The following is a 26074-nucleotide window of genomic DNA, read 5'->3' as shown; positions in this document are numbered from 1 at the left end:
AGAATGGGCGGTGCATGCCACATGTGAGCCAGAACGGCGAGGGCGTGGATGAGCCGGTCGCTAGAGGAGACAACTGTCTAGATACAAAATATCTGTGGGAGTAGAGAGGGAGAAAAAGGGTGTGTGGAGACGATGAATGTTGTGCTTCCCTCACGGCAGGTACAGAGTCGTCAGATGCGCCTGCTGGGATGTGTGGGCCTGGGTCAGGAGCAGGGGCTGCGTCAGCAGAAGCTGATGAGGGCTCGTGACAGCAGCAGGGTGCAGGACAGTAGCAGGGAGTACCTGAGGGAGAAAAGAGGGGTGTGTGGGTCCGCACTCAGGCGCATGGGCCGCGTTGGGAGCAGGGGCTGCATGAGGAGGAGCGGCAGGGGTTACTGCTGGGCCGGGGGCGGCGTCTGAGGCAGGACAGGTGTGCTGGGGTCGGTAGGACGTGGTGCTTGGGGCAGGAGGAGGAGCTGGTGTCTGCTTAGAGAAGCAGTGCTGCTCTAGGGTGTCTAACCTGCGGTGTAGAGACAGTAGCTGTAGAGCCGATGAGAGCTGCCTCTGTGTGGATAAGCCAGTCTTCCATGTTGCTTGAAGACTAGTAGCGTGATCGGTTTCTCCTCCATCCTGTGTGAATGCGAATCTCCGGGGGTCACCATTTGTGGGATGAGATGTTTGGGTTCACACTCAGGATGGGATGGAGAAAGGAAACTCACAATGTGCTCTCTGTATACATATTGTATTGGATGTACAATGCAGCTTGGTGCTGGGAAGGCAGCGTGGTTACAAGCGTTGAGTAGAGAGAGCTGGATGGTGATGGTGCTCAGAGGAGGACAGCTTGTGGGTCGCCATGCTCGCCGGCGGGAGCGAGGGCCGCCAGGCAGAGGCGGAGGAGGTGGTGTTGCTTGCTGCGGCTGCAGCTAGAAGAAGAGAGTGGTCACCACGAGGTCAGGTCTTATATAGCGGAGGTAGGCGTGGCTTAATAGTTGACCTACGCTATGTAAGGCGGCGCTGGTTGACCTAGACCACGAGGCATACACTGGGGAATTCGCGGGGTCGGCTACTCAGCGACAAACAGCGTTTGTAGGGGAGAAATCCACTACAACCTCTCAACAGCGCCTCACCAATCAGCTCCCTCAGAAAGCTCCTCACCCAACAGGACCTCTGATCAAGCTTCTCACCACACAGCAACTCCCTAGCACTGCACTGTACAACAATATATATATACAGAAAACGCATTGTGAGTTTCTATTCTACCTCCATCCTGAGTGTGAGATATCTTACATGTGCGTACGTTTGAGCCCACACAAAGAGATAATAGACAGGCAAAGAGAATTTGACAACTGGCCACATACAGCCCGTCGAAAGTCGAGGAGAAGCTTACACATTACAAAAGATTTAAATAAAATTTAATAAAAAAAATTTACCATAATAAGTGTGTAGGTTCCATAAGATAAATTAAATCAAGAGAATAAAGAATAAACATAATCCTTAATAAACCACTAATATATGCACAGTAAATAACCATGAACTACTTTGTAATAACCATTAATTGCACTTTACACAAAATAAATAATAATACAGCAGCACTGAATAGATAATACTCAACTAAACTCTATTTGAAAAGGTATCCACGACTGACAAACTAAGACGTCCTCCTACTCCCAAGGCCAGCCAGTGACTGACATCACTCCATGCTCCAGGGAACTACCAACCTAAAACTAATATTAATCAACTCCCACATTAAGCTGCAAAAATACCTACATACATATAGAAAAATATTTTATGTATCAAATACCAGTCCTGCTCACACATCATTATACGAAATTATATTTACATAACTTGGGGTAACATGCCTAAAATATTTCACTACGCACACCGCAACACACCAATGTACGTTACGCCATGCATAACAAGAGTGAGTGGGCCTGTGTGAAGGTGGCGACGCTGTAGACTCGAACTTGCTTACCTATCTTGAATAATCTCAAACACAACCACCAGTCAAGCTCGCTGGCAGGCTCGAATACTATCTCAATACAGTCACCAAGTAAACTTGTAGTGGATTCCTCCCCTACAAGCACCGAACCTTCTCGTATTCCCCAGCCTACGCCTCCAGCGCCGCCCACGGAGCAGGGGTCAACTATCTATCCACGCCTACCCCCGCCTTATAAGGCCTGACACCACTGTTACCACCCTCTTTCTACTCAGTGCCACCAGCGAGCAACACCTCCTCCTCCGCGCCAGCCTTGCGGCTGCTGCTCCCGCCAGCGACCAAGCCGCGTGCCCTCACTCTGGGCACCCTCACCACCCAGCTCTCTCTACTCAATGCTTATTACCATGCTACCTACCCAGCAACAAGCTGCATTGTACATCCAATACAATATGTATACAGTGAGTTTCCTTTCTCCATCCCATCCTGAGTGTGAACCAATATCTCATAACACCACAAAATCACTTGAAAGTTTAAATATTGTACTGTACTCTCAAAAGCATTCAACACACGACACTCAACTCCTATCAGTCAACTCCTCAAATTGAACCAAATGGACAGACTCATCTTAACAGGCAACGTAGTAATTTACCAGATGCAAATACCCACCAAAAGATGACAATAACTATCCTGACAAGTACCAGGGCCGGATTCAGGAATGGGCAGCTGCCCAGGGGCCTCCACATATTACAATATTCTATTTATTTGTTTATTCATTTGGATTATATTTATTTTCATTATTTAAAATTCATGTTTATCTATTCCATCACGTAAAACTATGTTCAGCAAGAGGCGTGATAGAAATTAGGCTAGCTACTCCTTGAAATTCATGAATACCTGGTTTTCCTATGAACCGTATATTTTTAATGAATGCTATTGTTTGTGTTGCTAATAATATATTTAGAATTCCACAAACATATATTGATTAAAAATGAACTACATGGAATAACGAAATTGAGATTAAAAAACAAATAAAATAACTTTTTCATTATCACTTCCATTACAAATGCCATCAGGGCAATGTGTTCTAATTTCCTCAATATAACTGCATATGGCTTCAAAATTCTCCAAAGAAGTGTTCAAATTTCAAAATTTTCCAGGGGGGCTTACAGCACCCCCCGGAACTCCCACATGTTTAGGCTCGCTTCACTCGCCACCCCACCCTCTTGGGTAGTTATAATGAGGGGGGCCTCCACAAAGAGGCTCCCATGGGCCTCCACAGGTCTAAATCTGGCACTGACAAGTACTGTACTGTACTGTACTGTACTGTGCTGTGCTGTGCTGTACTGTACTGTACTGTACTGTACTGTGCTGTACTGTACTGTACTCCCCAATACTTTAACAGTAAAAAACAAGTTTGTTATATATTAAACGGTTTCAAAGTTAAGCAATTTATCTATTCACACCAAACTTCTATATAAATGATATACTTCAGAGTTTAATGATTTAGTGAACAAAAGGTGAGCCTAATTGGAATAAGTTTCAAATTCCATATGTCAAAATTTATAAAAAAATTGCTATGATAACTAATAAAATTGATACATATCATAAAATGAAATAGCACATATATGTAAAAAAAATAGCTCCTTCCACACTCAAACCATTCTTTGGTCGACAAGACACAGTTCAGTTGGACAGTCATCAAGCTGACTCCAAGACGTGTGTATGTAAGCAGTGACGTCACATTAGGGAGAGGGAGCATGGCTACCAGGCAACAAGGTTACAGCCCACTGCCTTCATACTTATGTTCATTCAACACACAGACACACTCATGCTCTTCATTTTTATTATACTGTATAGCTTTATATTATATTTTGTTCATTTCTAAGCCACAGTAGAGTATTGTGATGATTTTTCCATGACTTTTATAGTTTCATTACATGCAACAATGGCAATATGTCACATCACATCACAGGCCACCTTATTCACAGTCAAGCTATCCCTAAAGTGAATTTTGACTGAACATTAAGTGAGAAAGGGTGTCAAAAGAAATTATCACTGAACCTAATTAACATTAAAGTGAATTAATGTTAAAAGAGAGACGCCTGTTTTTGGCTTTCGTCTTTTCTAGAAGTGCCCCCATCTTGATTGACTATTTCTGTCTATACAGTAGGTCCCTGGGTGACATACAGTCTGCCTACCCTTACTGGATGAATAATTTGGCTGACAATATGTGTTATACATAATTTATGTAATCTAAAGAATAAATTGTTTGAATCCATGTTTTTTTTATCTGTAAATTTATAAACAATATTTATGGTTACCTATATAACTACAGTGACCCCTCGGTTAACGAATTCAATCAGTTCCAGAAGGTTGTTCGTTAACCGAAAAGTTCGTTAACCGAAACCATTGTTTCAATGGGTTTTTGGGTAATTGGTTCCAGCTCACCGAAAATTGCCTAAATTCAACAAAAATGGTAGAAAAGTTCACTTACTTTGAGGTGTGTATGTAGAAGGCTCCTGGATGATGATGATGGGAATTAGAATGGGGTGGAGGAGAAGGAAGAAGAGAAGGCATTGGGGTGGAAGAGAAGTCACCCCATGGCACCATTTCACCCATAAAATTTTAGTTCTCTTGGTGTATTTCAAGATTATTTTCTTTAAATCAACGCTGCACTGCATTATATATTGTCAATATGTAAAATATATTTCAAAATGACCAATAATTTGCTTGGAAACACAGAAAAAGCATTTAGTTGAAGAGAGTCTCAAGCAAGATGTTACCTCCAGTGAAAACAGAGAGAGACTAACGCCTGTTTGCTGTGTTAAGAGGCTGGATGCCGCGCATTAAACTAGTCACTTTACCTTCAATTATGTTCAATAATTGTTAAAATGACTAAAAAATTGAATATTAAACTTTTAAAATTATTGAATAGTATAAACTTCTTGATATTTACTAAAATAGTAAGGAATTTAAGCCCTAGAACCGATTAATGTATTGGTGGACTGATACTAAAGCTGGTTGCCCGGTCAGTGCAAGCGAAAACATGTTGAGGTCGGTTCGTAAGAAATTCGTTAACCGAATTTTTGTTCATTAACCGAATTAAAGATCCTTATGGAAGGCAGTTCGTTAACCGAAATTTCGTTAACCGAGGCGTTCGTTAAACGAGGGGTCACTGTAATAGTAAAATATAATCATGCTGCTTTTATCTTATTTCTCCATCAAATGCTAATCAATTGGTGTTGTGACCCACTTCTTGTTGTGTCACACTTCCATATTAATTGTGTCGCTCATAAGTCAGTCATACTCCCATCATGTCATCCATTGTTGGGATCAAGCCAAGGTTACATGTAGTAGACCATATGTTAAGGCCATTATCACAGAGGGTGACAAAACATTCTCTTATGAACCTTATTATTCCTCACATTAATGCTTAGTTTCTGGCTACCATTCTGAGGGACAATACATATTGGAGGATTCTGTTATCTTTGTGAACCCCAGCCACCAAGACACACTCTGCACTGTGTCATGATTATCTAATACTGATGTAACCTATTATGTCAAATAATGTAAAACTAGATTGAGTAAATTGTTTTGTGAATCTATTAACAAAACAATGACATCCTTCCCTAGTCCTTATTGAGAAATAGAAGTATCAGAGCTCGATTGTTGAACTGCGGGGGTGCTTGTTTGTGTGTGTGTGTGTAGAGAGGGAGGGAAGGAGGGAGGCAATGGCGAGACAGCAGACCAGTCGTCCAGTTAGCGGAGGCAGACTTTACACCACCCACCTTGGCTGTAGTGAGAACTTTCGTCCAGGACTGTACGTCCGACTTACGAACCTCCGCTAGTACGAACTAGGTCACATGAAGTAAAGCCTTAAATTTACATTATTTTATTGATGTGATGACTTAATTTTTACTTTCATTATTTTATTTCTTGTTTTCTCTTAAATTAAGTGATTTTAGATGTATATAAGGACTTAGGCTATGATAAGCCTATGATAAAGTGGGATTTTAAATAGTATTCTTTAAGTACGGTATGCACATAGGGTATGTGGTTTGACTTATAAACTTCCGTAAGAATGGAACTCATGTGTAACCCGGGGACTGCCTGTACTACAATAATAATGGTTCCATGGAATTTACATAGTTATAAACACTAAGCCAAAGTCAGGAAAGTAAACATATCAAAACCCACAATACTAAAGGGTTTATGAACATAAAAACAGAATAACAAAAGTGTGACAATTCAAGAGCCTATGAAGGAGGAACACATCAGAGACCTATAGCAAAGAGAGTTGTCATCAGGTTATCATGGCTGACTCACATGAGTTTGGGAAAGGGTCACAAAACAGCGAGGATGAAAAGGTTAAATAAAAAGTTTCACAAAAAGTACAGTGTGTTTAATCCTTTAGACTTCAATATAAAAGGTTAGTCGACAACAATAATATCAATATATTGCACAACAAACTGCTCACATTGTTTTGTGGTCTAAATATTCCATGTGAAGATTGTTTGTTGTGAAGTCTGACAGTCTCTTAACCATAAGTAATGGAGGTTATTTGACATAAATCAGCCTAAATGTGGAGTTGGACTTCACTCAGGCTTCTGTTGAGACACAATCTGTGATGTAGCGATCTGGTTCACGCCCACCGGTCGCTTATTCACAACCAACATCAATGGCACAGCTACACGTACTGACCGGAATGCAAGTGTCTGAAACAAGTGGAGTCAACTGCGTACAGTAGTATATTACATATTACTAAGAGACTACAGTACTGTATCACTAAGCTGACTATTAAATGCCTCTGACTAAGTGAGTTTAATGGACAATATTTCAGGCCTATTTACTGCCCTTTCCCAGAGATCCATTTTGGTATTCTTAATCTATGGGTTATGAACTGGGGTTTATTTCTTACACAAGAGACACTAACTGTTTGGCTCCCTGTCCCAAAAGGAAGTACTGTACATGTATTTAGAAACAGCAATTCACTTATTTACAGAAGGAAGCAATAAGACAGTGTTGCCACAGTAAGAGACACAACTCGACCTTCCTCTGGGTCAATAATATCAGTTCTACAGGGTGATCAAAAAGTTGCAAAACAACTAATTTTTTCACTTACTACAGGAATTATAGAATTTATGATAACAAGCAGTTACCCGGCATTGCCCGGAAAGAAAATTTATTATTGGATATGTCAAAATACACTAAAATTTCATTTTAATTTTCAAATACAGTAGTACTTTACTTCAGCAGATCGACTGAAACCTTTGGATTAAATATACAGTAAGGCTGAGAAATAATGTGTTTAATTTTCTTTTTTGTATTCTGAAATATTATGAACAAAAACTATGGAGAAAATATGCAGTAAAAACTCTCTCTCTCTGCAAAAGTAAGCCCCAAAATTAACAAATAAATTTCAAAATGCAAAAAAAAAAAAAAGGACAAATTCAAAACCACAAAACTCACAGTTTTAAAGTGAAACCCAGTTAAGAACTATCTGTTGGTCAAGACAATTCCAACGATACCAAATAAGTAGAGATCGTATGTCTGGGAGGGTAGTGACGTTTGCGCACACACACACACACACACACACAAAAATCAAATATATATGAGAAGAAAAAAAGATGTTCAAACTGATAGCCATTAACCCCTTAACTACTGGATGTCACTTTTACTATTGTATTTGGTTAATGCCGGACTATTTTATTCAGTACAGTAGAGTATAGAGAGACCCCATGTTTTTAATTGTAAGTGGTGTAACAAGCTGCTGAACACCCATTCCACCTCTTCCTCTATGATGTTACTCAGGACCAAATGGATAGCTTACCTCAGTGTATTGCAACTAATTAATCACACTGTAATTGACTTCCATTTAAGTCTTGGGTGAACTAAACCAGCACAGTGACTTACCTCCCCTCCTGGGATGTCAATACTATGACTTTTCAAAACAGGAGCAATAATTGCCACAGAGTCTCCAATCTTGACACCACAACCACTGGCCCAGTTGTACACAGTAACAGCAATACATGAACCCTCCTTGTCCACCAGACACATAGAAAACGGAATGCCAGATTCAGGAATAACGGTGCAAACAACTTTCCCCAAGATAACCTGAAATAAATACAAACATTATGCTGCACTACACATGATTATTTTACCAGCACTAACTTTCACACAGTCAACCATCACATATTAATACCATATCCCTACCACAACTAAAGACTGGTGGTAATATATAGCATGCACACACACACACACACACACACACACACACATCAGATGAGCTCTGGCTTAGGGGGATTGTGAGGGCAGCAGCTACAAGAAGGGTCAGTTCCCGCATGTTTGATGTTGTGACCACAGCTCCACTACACAGTTTTTTCTTATTTATTATCATTTAGTGCTTCCCTTTATGTATTATTATGACCTGTAAAGCAAGTAAAGGCAAAACAACACCACTAAGGACCTCTGGCAGAACAAGAATGGTGCTGAGAACTCTACCAATTGAAGAGAAACTGATGATAGGAGACAGAATTGATGTTGGGGTCTCTATGAATGTTATCTGTGAGGAGTTTGGGCTCAAGTCGATTACTTTTTATGACATTAGCTACATATAAGTGTAACTAAAAATAAATTGTAAACATAATTGTGAATATGTAGAGTACTGTAAGTGTAAGCAACCCCCCCCCCCATCGTCCTCCACCTCAAAACTCATCAGCTACAATAGGAGTAAGTGCAGTACTGTGTAAATGTGTACTGCTAACTTTAATTTTTCACCAAAATAATGGTTGAAAGAACCGGGGGGGAGGTTACGTATAAGTTGAAATTCTAGATAAATCAGCCAGTCTCAAGCCTCATACAGGCTGCCTTACAAAGGTCTCATTGTACAGTACTATTCTCCTCTAATTCCACCTTAAATGATTCCAACTCTATCCCTCCTACTCCTACTCCTCCTACTGAACCTATGCACTTTCCTATAATCTTCACTCATAGGGTTGCTGGTGTGTTATCCAGGTTGGATGTGAGTAAGGCGCATGGACCGGACGTAATACCCCCTCGTGTTCTGAGGGAGTGTGCTGAAGCTCTGGCTCCTGTGCTTTCTCGCCTCTTCCGTCTCTGTCTCAAAACCCAAACTTTTCCTTCTTCTTGGAAGCATGTCTCGGTTCAGCCCAACCCAAAGAAGGGTGACCATTCTAATCCCTCTAACTATCGCCCCGTTGCCCAAACTTCATCCCTATCTAAGATTTTTGAAACTATCTTGAACTCCGATTTTCTCCGTCACCTTGAACGCTATTCTCTTTTGTTGGACCACCAGTATGGCTTTTGCCAGGTGAGATCTACTGGTGATCTGCTCTCCTACTGCACCCATCTTTGGTCATCCTCTCTTAGGGATTATGGGGAAACTTTCGTCGTGGCCCTCGACATCTCCAAAGTATTTGACAGGGTATGGCACAAGTCTTTGCTTTCTAAACTTCCCTCTTATGGTTTCTCTCCCACTTTGTTCTCTAATTTCTAGCTTCCTTGAGAACCGATCCATGGCAGTTGTTGTCGAGGGATCGATCTCTCGCTCTTTCTCTACCAGTAGTGGTGTCCCACAGGGTTCTGTTCTTTCAACTACTCTCTTCCTTCTTTTTATCAATGATTTATTCTACACTACAACTAATTCTGTCCATTCCGACGCTGATGATTCTACTCTTCACTCTTCTTCACATTTTCCCCTTCCTCCTAACTCTCAAACGAGATCTGTTTCTAGAGCTGATATCATTACATCTATCAATGCGGATCTGTGCAGCATCTCCTAATGGGGAGGTAGAAACTTGGTTAAATTCAATAGTAATAATACTCAGTATTTAACAATTACACTTTCCAAATTAGATGATCTCCCACCAATCACATTTCAGGATGCCATCATTCTGCCAAATTCTAAAATAGATATGCTAGGCCTCACCCTTTCCTCTAATATGTCTAGGAAGCTACACATCCCCAACATTGCTAAAGCTACCTCCCGAAAGTTGGGAATGCTGTACAGATGCCGTAGCTACTTCATTTCTGAGCAGTTGCTTCAAGTATATAAGGGATTCATTCATCCTAACTTGGAGAACTGCTCTCATATCTGTCCAACTGTTAGATAGGGTGGAATCAAAGGCATTTCGTCTTATTAACTCTCCTCCTTTAGTTGACAATCTTTCTTCCCTTTCTCGACGCCACAATGTTGCTTCACTCTCTCTCTTTTACAGCTACTTTAATGGGCAATGTTCGGTGGATTTGGCATCCTGTGTACCGCCGGCAAAGCCGGGGCTCGTAATACACGTCTTGCCCACGGTGCCCACCATTTCTCTGTGGATGTCAGTCACACTAGAATAACCCGTTATAGTACATCCTTCTTTCCTCATACAGCCAAACTGTGGAATGCTCTGCCTTCTTCTGTGTTTCCACACTTAAACAATGTCTCACTTTAAAAAGCTGGTTTTCCGGCATCTTTTTGGTATAGATTAATATAAACTTTTCCTTTTCCATTTTTTATTTCTTTCTATTCTCATTTTTTTGCCCCCGAGGCCCCATTGTGGGTCATTGACCTGTGCCCGGGTCGAGGGTTCGATTCCTTGCTGGTGAGGTCGTTGATTATATGTTCAAAGTCCGCGTGTTATATGGACTAAAAATGAAGTATATATATGTACCTCGCGTTTCATACCAGCTGGATTCGGTAAAATGCTACTGACACCACATAAGAGGCACGGGCAGTTTCCCAATGAGGTTCACGGCGCCATCAGCTCGATGAACAGGCTTTGTGTGAAATATAACAGAGTCTAGAACTGCTTTTAGTGTCCTTGTGGCCTAGCCGGTAAGCGTTCCCTAGTCACACCCAGTAGGTCGAGGGTTCGATTCCTTGCTGGTGAGGTCGTTGATTATATGTTCAAAGTCCGCGTGTTATATGGACTAAAAATGAAGTATATATATGTACCTCGCGTTTCATACCAGCTGGATTCGGTAAAATGCTACTGACACCACATAAGAGGCACGGGCAGTTTCCCAATGAGGTTCACGGCGCCATCAGCTCGATGAACAGGCTTTGTGTGAAATATAACAGAGTCTAGAACTGCTTTTAGTGTCCTTGTGGCCTAGCCGGTAAGCGTTCCCTAGTCACACCCAGTAGGTCGAGGGTTCGATTCCTTGCTGGTGAGGTCGTTGATTATATGTTCAAAGTCCGCGTGTTATATGGACTAAAAATGAAGTATATATATATATATATATATATATATATATATATATATATATATATATATATATATATATATATATATATATATATATATATATATATATATATATATATATATACAGTTTTACCCCGCTTAACGCGCTTTCACTTAACGCGTTTTCGCATATACGCGGTGCCTTGCCAAAGCTGAACTTTCACTTAACGCGGGTTTTTCCACAGCTACGCGGTGAGTGTCCGGCTCGGATGCTATTTTTAGATTTTGACCACGCGCCACGCGCCACCCACCCGCCCGCCTGCCTGCCTGCCTCTCCCTCCTCCTCCCTCCGCTTGGGTAAGCGGCGCGGTAAGGTTGCGCAGTGTGTGTCTTTGTTGCGTTATCACTGACGTCATATGACGTCTCGGACTGTGATTGGCCATGCAGCCCTACCCCCCTCTGCTGCTAGCTGTAATTGGTTTAAAGTATTATGACGTGACTACCCCGGGGAGGGAGGGAGGGAGGAGAGACGACGCTTGACCTAGCCGCGGCAGTTTCATCCCTCAAGGCCACGCCGGGTTAACGCGCATCCATTGTTCCGTAAAATGGCTTCCGCCGGACCACCACCCCCAGAGAGAAACCTTTCCTTACCTGGATCCAGCGGCACTAAACCAAAGAAGACACGACGTTCATTAAGCTACGAGCTGAAGTACGAAATTGTTCAAGATTTGGAGAAAGGAAGACGCCAAGTTGATCTCGCGCGCCAGCATGGCGTCAACGAATCTACGATTCGTACAATAAAGAAGGATGCAGCCAAGATAAAGGAGCACATGAAGATCACAAAGTCTGCAGGTGCTTCATCTATCAGGTATTGCCAGAACAGGGTGCTGGCAAAAGTGGAAACTTTGCTGGTGAGTTATTTGGTGCGTCAGGCGCGACGCAACATGGCGGTGGACACGCGCTCAGTGCAGGAGTACGCACGTGAGCTATACGCAGCAGTGACACGTAAACTGGGAATTGCAGAGCCCAAACCCTTCAATGCTTCCCATGGTTGGCTGCATAGGTTTAAGAGGAGGAACAAGGTCACCAACATCAGCATTGTTGGTGAGGAAGCGAGTGCTGACCGTGCGGCGGCTAGAGATTTTCCTCCGTTTTTACGTGAGATTATGGAGGAAGGACAGTACAGTGACGACCAGGTGTTTAACATGGACGAATCTGGTCTTTTCTGGAAAAAGTTACCTTCCAAGACCTTCGTTGTCCAGTCTGCGAGCAAGGTAAGGGGCCGGAAGATGCAGAAGGAACGCATCACCGTCCTGTTTACCACCAATGCCTCCGGTACCTGTAAACCAAAGTTATCGGTGATTCACAAAGCCCGCAAGCCGCACGCCTACAAGAATATGGACATGAACAAGCTTAATGTCCACTGGCTAACCGCACGTAAGGCGTGGATGTCCTCTTCTCTGTCCCTCTTCTGGTTTGACAACTGTTTTGTTCCTGACGTGCAGAAATTCTGCGAGCAACAGAATGTTCCTTTCAATATTTTGTTGCTCCTTGACAACGCACCTGGACACTCGCCCCTACTTATGGATCGTCACCCCAACGTAAAAGTGGTCTTCCTTCCTCCCAACACTACGTCATTAATCCAGCCCATGGACCAGGAGTTAATCTGCAATGTTAAAGCTGCATACTCGGCAAAGAAATTCAAGCTCCTGAACGACTCTACCAACACCAAGGATGAGTTGCGTAAGCTGGGTGACACCGACAGCGAGAGTAAAAGCGACGAGGACAAGGAACAAGAGGCGGCGACTCAAGAACTTCTCGTCAAACAATTTTGGAAGAAGTTTAACGTCAAACAAGCTGTAGACTTCTTGGTGGAGGCATGGGATCTGCTGTCTATTGCTACGATTCGTCACGCATGGAGACATGTGTTGCATGGCATACCAGGTGAGAGGAGGAGTGAACCTGTGACTGGTCAGGTTCAGACTGTTGCAGTAGCAGTGGACCTTGCCAGAGAAGCTGCGCTCAGTATTACAGCTGAAGGCTTCTCCGAGACCACCAACGAAGACATCATGGAGGTGATCAGAGATCCTGAAGTGACTGCCGACGAGATGTTGGAAGAAGAACCCGCCAGTGAAGAGGAGGAAGAAGGTGCGTCATTCTCCGAAGAACCTAGTTTAAGTCATAGTGATATTAAGTGTGTCATAGAGTTAACAGAAAAAATTAAGTCCATCGTTTCCCGCGACACTGACGATGAACGCCATGACGTCTTCCATACCCGACTGGTGCAGGCTATGGAGCCGTACATCACGGTGTATCATGACAACATCAAAGCCAGCCGTCAGCAAAGCATAACCGAGTTCTTCGCCCGCAACCCACCACAGCCAGCCCAAGCCAGTGATAGTGAAGTTGATTTTGAGGGATTTGTCAGGGAAGCCATAACAACTGTAAGTGACAGTGATATTGATTCACCTAGTAATGGTGATTCACCTAGTAATGGTGATTCACCTGAGGGGCAGTAATCTGCCCTCTGCCTCGGAACCAGCCTCCATCCCCGTATGCCGACCCATCTCTTCTACTACCATGAGTGTTCCTCAAAAATTTTCGTTTTTTAACCTATTCTTTATTTTTCCTATGTTAACCTTTATCTTTCCTAACCTAACCTCTTCTATATTACTTGGTTTTCATGCCACCATAAAGTTAAGATAGAATTTTTACTACAACATAGTTATTTGTCGTCAAAAAGTGGAGTTTGGGGGTCGGGCTGGGTTCTATTGGAATTAATCCCATATGTTCTGTTATTCACTTAACGCGGTTTTCACTTAACGCGGGACCCTCTGGGTTCAATTGACCGCGTTAAGTGGGGTACAACTGTGTATATATATATATATATATATATATATATATATATATATATATATATATATATATATATATCACTACCTTTCCCACATTCCAATTATTCTTCCTCAGTGAGATATAATAACACGCACATTTGCCCTTCCTGCTGACAATACTTATGGATGGAAAATAAACTCTCGTAAATGAATATTCCTCTGGTCATATCTTGGGCGCAGAGCCAGATTCAGGAGTGGGCAAAGTGGGCAGCTGGGGGCCTCCACATATTACAATATTTTATTGATTTGTTTATTCATTTGGATTATTTTTATTTTCATTCGTTAAAATTCATGTTTATCTATTCCATCACATAAAACTATGTTCAGCAAGGAGCGTGATAGAAATTAGGCTAGCTACTCCTTGAAATTCATGAATGCCTGGTTTTCCTATGAACCGTATATTTTTAATGAATGCTATTGTTTGTGTTGCTAATAATATACAGTATTTAGAATTCCACAAACATGGATTAATTAAAAATGAACTACATGGAATAACGAAATTGAGATTAAAAAAACAAATAAATTATTTTTTCATTATCACTTCCATTACGAATGCCATCAGGGCACTGTGTTCTAATTTCCTCAACATAACTGCATACGGCTTCAAAATTCTCCAAAGAAGTGTTCAAATTTAAAAATTTTCCTGGGGGGCTTACAGCACCCCCCGGAACTCCCAGATGTTTAGGCTCGCTTCACTCGCCACCCCACCCTCTTGGGTAGTTATAATGAAGGGGGCCTCCACAAAGAGGCTGCCCATGGTCCTCCACAGGTCTAAATCCGGCACTGCTTGGGCGTAAACCATATACAGTAAAGCCTTGAATAACGACGGTAATGTGTCCTCCAATATTGCAGTGTAAGGTGAATCATCGCATCGCGAATCAATAATAATGAGATGCATTCCCCAGTGTGACCTTTTCATAACTTTTGTGTGGCTTTTTACCCTCTTTTCCCCCAAAATAATACAATTAATGAAAACTGCAAACTATATTTTTTAAATAATGTTTATGAATGCACCATATACCTGTACAATATAAATAAAAAATAATAATAATATGGTCTCAAGAGGAGATGGGATGCCATTGTTGTTGTCAGTGTTTACACCCATAATTGTCAGTGCTCCATCTGAAACTGAAGAAAATAAGACCCTGGTTGTTGTTGTAGTAAAATTAATGTAAATTTTTTTTTTATGTTTTAATTAATGTTATTTAATGTACTGTACAGTGTAGTCTGGATTTACGAGGTCAATTGAACCCGTGGAGGTCCGCGTAAAATGAGAAACGCATCAACGAAATAACAGAACATATGGGATTAATTGAAATAGAGACTGGGCCGACCCCCAAACTACACTTTTTCCGACACAATACCTATGTTGTAGTAAAAATAACATCTTAATTTTATGATGGTATGCTCACACAATTAATATTTAAGAGAAATACAGTTGCCAGGTTAATGTCCATTCAAATAATGGACTCAACTCCTGCCCACCCCCCACCCTCTTCCCACGCTCGCTGGGTCCCTCCCTCCCTCCCTACCCCCACCTTCCCTCCCTACCAGAGAAATGTATGGGTGAAAACAGTAGGCTTACATTTTTAGTAATAAATAATACCTGAGACTAAAGTTAGGATAATATAATTGACATTGCTGGATTCCTTGCTTGACAGGGAATATTTTGAATATAAACCTCATATATTTTGCACAAAAGATAAAATTTTCGCTCTTTCTAATAAAATTCTTAAATTACATCTAAAATTTGTATGTCTAATGCAAATTTTAGGATGTTTATATTTAAAATAATCACCATCTTATAAGAATTCCAGCAATGTAAATTATATTCTGGCCAGGGAGTTTATATGAATTTTATGAGCTAAACACAAAAATCTTCAGTAAATAAACAAATTATACTTCACCCAGACACAACCTGTCAATCAAAATACCCCACCTCCCGCTCCCCCCTCTTCCCACGCTCGCTGGGTCCCTCCCTCCCTACCCCCCACCCCCCACCTTCCCTCCCTACTAGAGAAATGTTTGGGGAAAAACAGAAGGCTTACATTTTTAGTAATAAATAATACCTCAGACTAAAGTTAGGATAATATAATTGACATTGCTGGAGTCCTTGCAAGACAGGGTAGATTTTGAATATAAACGTCATATATTTTGTACAAGAAATAAAATTTTTGCTCTTTCTAATAAAATTCTTAAATTACATCCAAAATTTGTATGTCTAATGCAAATTTTAGGATGTTTTTATTTAAAATAATCACCAGCTTATAGGAATTCCAGCAATATAAATTATATTCTGGCCAGGGTATTTCTATGAATTTTATGAGCTAAAAACAAATATTTTCAATAAATAAACAAATTATACTTCACCCGCGTAAATGATGAACTTTACCGCGCAATTAAAACATTTCATTCTAGCAAGGTGCCGCGTAAACAAAAACTGCGTAAATCCAGACTATACTGTACAGTAAAAGTAACCACTGATGTTAAAGAAAAAAAGAGAGTGATAGTGGAACGGCAATGTATACTTGTGCCCTCAAGGAAACCATGTCATTTATCTTAAGAATATGTACAAAAGATTCAGTATTGTTTATTATTGAATATGTATTTGATCGAATTACTGTTTATATATATACAGGGTATTTAAAATGAACAATGCAATTCATTAATAATATGTAGAATATGAAAACACACAAGAGGAGAGGAGACGGCATTGTTTTCGTGAGTGTTTACACCCGTGAGTCCGTGATGATGGTTCTAAATAAACTGAAGAAAATAAGACCTTGATTGTAGCTGTAATAAAATTAATGTAAAAAAATAAATATGTATGTTTTAAGCTATGTTGTTTAATGTTAATAAATTGAACAATAGAAGTAAGTAACCACTAATGGTAAAGAAAAACAAAATAGATTGGGAACGCTAAAGCATGTAAGTGCGTACATGTGAAAACATCATTTCTCTACATAAGAGTATGAAAGCAACACTTATTACTGTTCATATATGTTTTAAATAATGTAATATACTATAGGAATAGCCGTGTGTCTGTGTGTCTGTTTTGGCCAGCCGAAACAGCACAATCGTTTTTCATCAAACTTGGTAGAAAAATCGCAAAAAAATTCGTAGAGTGGAACAAACCTGGTCCCATGTCGATGGTTTCTTTAGGAAGGCATTAATTAACCATTTTATTTATGATGGAAAATGATGCAAGTCTACGGACTTGGCGCACCCTATTTAACCATGCAAGTCTACGGAATTGGCACACCCTCATTCGCTGTACGCTAGCCAAGCAAGAGCGTTCAAACTTTCACCGGGCACGAAGGGCCCGCGATCACTTGTACTTACTAATGTAAAACAAAAATTCTACTCAACAATGGTGGTAAAGTCTAAAACATAAGGACAGCCAATGAAAGTTGTGCGAGTTTTTACTCAGATGACGAAGTCATCAGGTTCAACTCTAGCTGAAGCTGAAGTTTTCCATAAAGATATTATCGCTGTTGCTGAAACTGTGACTGAACCTGAAGTTGATGTTGAACCTGCTTATGATGCTGAATTTGATGGTGTAGCTGAACTTGGTGGTTTAGGCCTTTGAATAATAAAACTGTTCTGTTAATGGGTCCACTTCAGAAAATATATTCATTGCTTGCTCCATATAATATCCACAGACCTCTCACCTTTTTCATATAGTTTTAACACATCTACTTTCTCGGCTAAGTTTATACACTTTCTTTTAGCTTTTGAACCAGTACTACCATCACTTGCTCTCTTGCTCATGTTGAACAGGGACGCAAAAAATGCCGTAAGAAACCTGAATGTTTTTCTCCTTTTCTTTTTCAGATGCGTGAAAACAAAGGGCCCGCCAGGTGTGACTGTTTATACTAGTGATGCTGGCATAACCACTCACAAGCTTGGCAGCCTCCGTGTGCAAGGCATGTTTTTTTTTAATACAGGTTGACAATCCCTTATCCGAAATCCTTGGGACCAGATGCATTTCGGTTTTCAGAATTGTTTGGATTTCAGAATGGTTAGTTTTTTTTTTTTTTTTTTACAAGGATCAGTCCACCCGGGCACAGGTCACTGATCCACATTGGGGCCTGAGGGTTAAAATATAATAATAATAATAATAATAATAATAATAATAATAATAATAATTATAATAATAATAATAATAATAATAATAATAATAATAATAATAATAATAATAATAATAATAAGTTATAGGTTCTAGGTCATGTTTCTTACTTTTTATCTTTTTTTCATTCTTGTACGTCTTTATTATTATTATTATTATTATTATTATTATTATTATTATTATTATTTTATTATTACAGTACAGTTTTACCCCGCTTAACGCGCTTTCACTTAACGCGTTTTCGCATATACGCGGTGCCTTGCCAAAGCTGAACTTTCACTTAACGCGGGTTTTTTCCACATATACGCGTTGAGTGTCCGAGACGCTATTTTTAGATTTGCCCCACCCGCCACCCTGCCTGACTGCCTGTTTTAGCTCATAAAATTCTTACAAATTACCAGGCCAGAATATAATTTACATTGCTGGAATTCTTATAATTTGGTGATCATTTTGAATATAAACATCATATATTTTGCTTTAAACTTACAATTTTTAGATAAAATTTTTTCTCTAGGTAACTATGGTATCTTTTGTCCAAAATATATGACATTTATATTCAAAATATTCCTGGTCTTACAAGGAATCCAGCAATGTCAATTATATTATCCTAACTTTAGTTTGAGGTATTATTTATTAAAATTTAGTGGTTATCCCACACATCTCCTTGGGACGGTTGGTGGGGGGTGGGGGGGAGGGAGGGACCAACCGACCATCTGTTACCGTGTGAAGAATTATTATTTTTTTTTATTAACTGAAGATATTTGTTTTAGCTCATAAAATTCATACAAATTACCCGGTCAGAATATAATTTACATTGCTGGAATTCTTATAATTTGGTGATCATTTTGAATATAAACATCATATATTTTGCTTTAAACTTACAATTTTTAGATAAAAATTTTTCTCTAGGTAACTATGGTATCTTTTGTCCAAAATATATGACATTTATATTCAAAATATTCCTGGTCTTACAAGGAATCCAGCAATGTCAATTATATTATCCTAACTTTAATCTGAGGTATTATTTAATACTAAATGTTAAAAACTCTGGAAGGGAGGATTGGTGGGGGGTGGGGGGGAGGGTTGGGACTGACCGCGCGGTTGGAAGAGGGGGGGAGGCAAGGTGGGGTACTTTGATTGACAGATAGTGTCGTGAAGATTATTTTTTTTTTATTAACTGAAGATATTTGTTTTAGCTCATAAAATTCATACAAATTACCCGGTCAGAATATAATTTACATTGCTGGAATTCTTATAATTTGGTGATCATTTTGAATATAAACATCATATATTTTGCTTTAAACTTACAATTTTTAGATAAAAAATTTTCTCTAGGTAACTATTTGAATATAAACATCATATATTTTGCTTTAAACTTACAATTTTTAGATAAAAAATTTTCTCTAGGTAACTATGTTATCTTTTGTCCAAAATATATGACATTTATATTCAAAATATTCCTGGTCTTACAAGGAATCCAGCAATGTCAATTATATTTTCCTAACTTTAGTTTGAGGTTATCCCACACATCTCCTTGGGACGGTTGGTGGGGGGTGGGGGGGGAGGGAGGGACCGACCGACCATCTGTTAGCCGGCTGTGTAGTGTGAGAGGGGGAGGGAGTTGAGTCCATTATTTGAATGGACATTAACTTGGCGACTGTATTTCTCTATTTCTCTTAAGTATTAATTGTGTGCATGTACCATCATAAAATTAAGATGTTATTTTTACTACAACATAGGTATGTGCCTTCAAAAAGTGGAGTTTGGGGGTCGGGCTGGGTTCTATTGGAATTAATCCCATATGTTCTGTTGTTCACTTAACGCGGATTTCACTTAAGGCGGGACCCTCTGGGTTCAATTGACCGCGTTAAGTGGGGTACAACTGTATTATTGTTATTATTATTATTATTAATTTTATTATTATTATTTTATTATTATTATTGTTATTCTTATTTAATTTTTGTGTATTTTTTATTAAAATTTTTATTTACTTTGAATAATTATTATTATTATTTTTATTATTATTATTATTATAATTATTATTACTATTAGTATTATTATAATTATTATTATTATTACCATTACATTTTCGCCCCCCCAGGCCCTGATGTGGGTCAGTGACCTGTGCCCGGGTGGGCTAATACCCGTAAAAAAAAAAAAAATATTTCGGTTTTCAGAGGTTTCGGTTTTCGGAATTTCAGATAAAGGGTTGTCAACCTGTAATACATATCGGGATTTAGTCATTATTTATTGGAAAATGTAATTTCACTTTATTTTTTATAATATTTTTGTCATAAATACGAAAAAAATAATGGTGTAAACTGAATTGGGTCCTAAATCAACCAGGGTCTTAAATATGAATCATAATTAGTACAAACGTCGTTATCGGAGGTTTTCCTGTACAGGGCATCCTCGCTTAACGTCAGGGTTACGTTCCTGAAAATGCGACGTTATGCGAAACAACGTTAAGCGGATCAATTTTCCCCATAAGAAATAGAGCAGATAAAATACTGGAGTTACGTTCCCCAGCCTCCCTTTGACCCATGAAAAACATTACATATACAGAAAATTATTGCCAATTCTATAGAAAATAGTATACAGTTGAGTCTGGTTAAACGCGTTTTTTGTTTACGAGTTTGGTCATTTACGCGGTGCCTTGCCAGAATGAAATGCTTTAATTACGCGGTAAATTTGGTCATTTACGCGGGTGAAGTATAATTTGTTTATTTACTGAAGATATTTGTTTTAGCTCATAAAATTCATACAAATTACCAGGCCAGAATATAATTTCCATTGCTGGAATTCTTATAAGATTGTGATTATTTTAAATATAAACATCATGGAATTTGCACTAGACATACAAATTTTAGATCTAATGTAAGAATTTTAATTAGAAAGAGCCAAAATTTTATCTTTTGTGCAAAATATATGACGTTTATATTCAAAATATTCCTGGTCTTGCAAGGAATCCAGCAATGTCAATTATATTATCCTAACTTTAGTCTGAGGTATTATTTATTACTAAAAATGTAAGCCTTCTGTTTTCACCCAAACATTTCTCAGAGAGGGAGGAGCCAGCGAGCGTGGGAAGAGTGGGGGGGGGAGTTGAGTCCATAATTTGAATGGACATTAACCGGTGACTGTATTTCTCTTAAATATTAATTGTGTGTGTATACCATCATAAAATTAAGATGTTATTCTTACTACAACGTAGGCATTGTGTTGGTATTGTGTCGGTAAAAGTGGAGTTTGGGGGTTGGCCCAGTCTCTATTTCAATTAATCCCATATGTTCTGTTATTTCATTTACGCGTTTCTCGTTTTACGCGGCACTCCGCGGGTTCAATTGACCGCGTAAATGAAGACCAAACTGTATATACAGTAAAGTGATCCCTCGGTTAACGAGCGCCTCGGTTAATGAAAATTCAGTTAACGAATTACCTTCCATAAGATTCTTAACTTCGGTTAACGAGCATTCCCTCGATTAACGAATTCCTTACGAGCGCCCCTCAACATGTTTTCGCTTGCACACTCGCTGTCATATTAGTCTGCCAATACAGTAATCGGTTCTAGGGCTTAAATTCTTTACTATTCTAGTAAATATCAAGAAGTTTGTACTATTCAATAATTTTAAAAGTCTTATATTAAAATTTTTAGTCATTTTAACAATTATTTAACATAATTTAAGTACAGGGAAACTAGTTTTTAGCGCGCCAAACAGCCTGTCAACACACCATACAGCCGTCAGTCTCTGTGTCTTTTCCATGGAGGTAACATCTTGCTTCAGACTCTCTTCAACATAAAAGCATTTTTTCTGTGTTTCCAGTCAAATCATTGGTCATTTTGAAATTTATTTTACATATTGACAATATATACCGTATATCTCGGCTTATAAGACGGAATTTGAACATTAAAAAAATCTGCCCAAAGTTAGGGGGTCGTCTAAACCACCAAGTATAAAATTCTTACCTCTTAAATATTGTGGTTTAGTTTGTCAAGAGTGGTGATGGAAACATCGTAAGCCACTCACAAGGTCTTACCACTAATTATTTTATACTGAAACTTACGTTTGGCAAGCTGGATTCAAATTAAGATTACCGGTATATTAAAATAATAAAAATGTATTATAAACCTGTCTAACATACCGTAAAAGAGAATTATACCCCTGTAATAAACACAGCTATCATCACACACCCCTCCCCACGCCCCCCCCATTTGCCAGTGAGGAGACAAGAAAGGGAAAGTGACCGCGAGATTGGGCTATTTTTAGCCGTGGAGGTGGTCAGTAATGCATATCGGTATATTTACTGATAATAATACTTATCTCCTATAAATAATTAATTTAAAATTTATTTTTTTACAAGGAATATTCAGTAAATGACTGCATTAATTCTTGAAACTACTGACAGTTAAATACAGACGCTTAAGTGACGTCACTAGTGTTTACACTACACCAGCTGGTAACATTTGATGCCATTACTTGAAGTGAATTGGCCTTATTTTAAGTAACTAACCATAAATAAATACAAAAAGTAAAAAAAAGATCAAAAGTGAGAAATAATATACTGTATGTATGTTGTGTTGTCAAAGTTAGAGGAACAATTCAAACTGCAATTGTGTGTAAATGAGGCAGAAAGTCAGGTCAGCGCTGAACCTGGGACTTGGTCACAATTTTCGTGATGCCATATGGCAGCAGGGTCTACCATTAGACAACACATTATGCTTCCAATATCTTCCCAGGCGGTAGTATCTACCTGTTTGGTAGCTGCCTACTACCTACACAATTTTTAGTAATATTACTTTGATACATGATAAATTAGACAATGAAAATAAACATCAAATTTAATTACCAAGACGCTTCCCATTGGCAGCTGTAAGAAGAGGGGGAGATGGGCTATTTTTATCCCGTCTTTGTGTCTGAAGTGGCCAGTAATACCATATATTTACGGTATCTCCTATAAATAATTAATTTAAAATTTATTTTTTACATAGAATATTCAGTAAATGACTTTTAAATAAATAAACAAATAATTTGGTAAATCTATTTCAAGTAAATGGAAAATAAGCAAACAAATGTTATTTACCACCACCCTTCCCTCTGGCTCAGGGTGAGATGGAGGGGAGATAAAGAAGGCTATTTATAGCCCGTCTTTGTGTCTGAAGTGACCAGTACCCTAATGCACCATAAATAATTCATTTAACATTTATTTTTTGTACATATATTTTGTTGTATATATATATATATATATATATATATATATATATATATATATATATATATATATATATATATATATATATATATATATATATATATATATATATATATATATATATATATATATATATATATATATATATATATATATATATATATATATATATATATGTATATATATATATATATGTATGTATGTATGTATGTATGTATGTATGTATGTATGTATGTATGTAATAATAACAATAATAATAATAATAATAATTTTGTTTATTGAAAAAGTTCTGCAGCCCGAAGGCTGAAAATATACATTGGACATAAATGACTTATTACACATTGGTGGTTTAACAAAAGCCTTCAATAGAGAAAGGTAAAGGAACATACAGTGAACATACAGATTATTGTAGGTGTTGAACAGCAAACACGTAGTGTAGTAACTCTCTCCCAGATGGTGTTAGGAGGGACCTCACGTGGTGTAGTATTCCCTCACAGATGGTGTTATGAGGGGCCTCACGTGGTGTAGTAATTCCCTCACAGATGGTGTTATGAGGGGCCTCACGTGGTGTAGTAGTTCCCTCATAGATGGTGTTACGAGGGGCCTCACGTGGTGTAGTAACTCCCTCACAGATGGTGTTATGAGGGGCATCACATGGTGTACGAATTCCCTCACAGATGGTGTTATGAGGGACCTGACGTGGTGTAGTAATTCCCTCACAGATGGTGTTATGAGGGGCCTGACGTGGTGTAGTAATTCCCTCACAGATGGTGTTATGAGGGACCTGACGTGGTGTAGTAATTCCCTCACAGATGGTGTTATGAGGGGCATCACGTGGTGTAGTAATTCCCTCACAGGTGGTGTTATGAGGGACTTGACGTGGTGTAGTAATTCCCTCACAGATGGTGTTATATGAGTGAGGTGTGGCCCCAGGCCTTCCTATCGTAGACGGATTAACACATCGCCGGTTGTTGGGTCTCACGGGCCGTTATCACTGGGTACCTGGGACCTCACTGTGTGAAGGTTAACTTGAATACGACTTTTACTGTTGAGTTGTTCTCACTGACTCAAGCACTGTTCACCAATGTTCACCTCTGTTTAACACTGGTTCCATTCCTTTCCCAAATGAAATTGTAACTTCTGGCGAGAACCTGTTGATACTCCGGTGGGGAGAAGTGGTTCAGGGGAGGGGGTTGGTATGGGCCAACTTAACAGTTGACCTGGCTGCTCCGAGAGGAGCGCCAGGTACGTCTTGACCCTTTGGTGGTCAAGGGTGTAGTATGTATGTATGTATGTATGTATGTATGTATGTATGTGACGTCACTAGTGTTTACACTACACCAGCGGGTAACATTTGATGACATTGCTTGAAGTGAATTGGCCTTATTTTAAAAAACCAAGGATGGTTGGTAAACGACTACTGAGTCAGTGGGTAGGTGTTACATTTGGGGTACTGGTCTTATACAGCGAATAGAGCTCAAAAGCTACATTTTAAATGGAAATTTGGGGGGGCCGTCTTATGCACCCCGACGCTTTATAGGCCGAGATATACGGTAATGCAGTGCAGTGTTGATTTAAAGAAAATAATCTTGAATTACACCAAGTGAACTAAAATTTTATGGGTGAAATGGCGGCATGAAGCATGGGGTGACTTCTCTTCTACCCTAATGCCTTCTCTTCTCCCTTCTCGTCCACCCCCATTCTAATTCCCATCATCATCATCATCATCATCCAGGAGCCTTCTATATACACACCTCAAAGTAAGTGTACTTCGCTACCTTTTTTGTTGACTTTAGGCAATTTTCGGTGAGCTGGAACCAATTACCCAAAAACCCATTGAAACAATGGTTTCGGTTAACGAATTTTTCGGTTAACGACCAACCTTCTAGAACGAATTGTGCTCGTTAACCGAGGGACCACTGTATATAGAACTACAATACTAAGTTTTTATTGGTACTCACCGATGGGCGGAGGTGGTAGAGCGAGTGTGTGGTGGGTAGTGGAGCGAAGGAGGAGGATGGTGGGAGAGGAGTAGGGTGGGAGCAGAAGAGGGCGGGAGAGGAGGAGGGTGGTGAGTCACTGAGACTCTGCGGATGCCTCCTCCTCCTCCTGCTCTGACTGGGGTTCCTCCGCCGCTGCTTGCTCCTCCTCCGTTGTTGGCGGGAATGTCTCAGCAGCAACCGTATCTGAACTGGCAGCTTCACCAGTCATCTTTATGTTGTGGAAGTTATCCCGACGCTTAAATCATTGAAACCAGCCTCAGCTGGCCGTAAAGGTCTCTTCCTTCGATCCTTCACCCTCTGTTTCCTTCATGTCGTCAAACAAGGATCTGGCTTTATGCTGGATATCCATAAGGCTCACAGGGGCATTGCGTTGATTCTGGTCCTCCATCCACATTGCCAGCATCTTTTCCACCTTCTCTATCACAGTGCTTCTAGTACGAGTCGTCTTAGTAGCACTCGGAGAAGAACCACTTCCATCACTAACCTTAATCTTGTCAGCGTTGGTCCAGATAGTACGCACCGTTGTGGGGGTTAGGCCAAGCACAGCGGCTATGTCCACAGTTAGTTCCCCTTTTTCAAATCGGGTTAATATATCCATTTTCGTAGCAAGGGTAATAGTCTTACTTTGCCTCTTCACTATACAAGCATCAGTAGCACTTGGTGGGTGCTTGGAAGCCATTTTAAATGGTTAGAGTACAGTTTTAGAGCAAAAACACTTAAGCACACAC

At 39.5% G+C, this 26074-nt stretch overlaps 1 protein-coding gene across 2 annotated transcripts in view; it reads right to left on the bottom strand.

The window, feature by feature from the left end:
* Positions 1–6302: 6302 nt before the first annotated feature.
* LOC121857103 (tetratricopeptide repeat protein 5-like) overlaps positions 6303–26074 on the bottom strand; it is a 94705-nt gene continuing 74933 nt past the window's right edge. For both annotated transcript variants that reach the window (XM_042352978.1, XM_042352977.1), the window contains exons 10-11: positions 7829–8029; positions 6303–6630 (exon numbers count right to left, since the gene is read on the bottom strand). In XM_042352978.1, the coding sequence (XP_042208912.1) occupies positions 6511–6630; positions 7829–8029 (321 nt within the window). In that variant the 3' untranslated portion in view covers positions 6303–6510. The remainder of the gene's footprint in view (positions 6631–7828; positions 8030–26074) is intronic.

Source organism: Homarus americanus, unplaced genomic scaffold (assembly GCF_018991925.1).
Source record: "Homarus americanus isolate GMGI-L3 unplaced genomic scaffold, GMGI_Hamer_2.0 scaffold20465, whole genome shotgun sequence".
NCBI classification, from domain to species: Eukaryota; Metazoa; Arthropoda; class Malacostraca; order Decapoda; family Nephropidae; genus Homarus; species Homarus americanus.
This window is presented reverse-complemented; position numbering and strand designations above follow the sequence as displayed.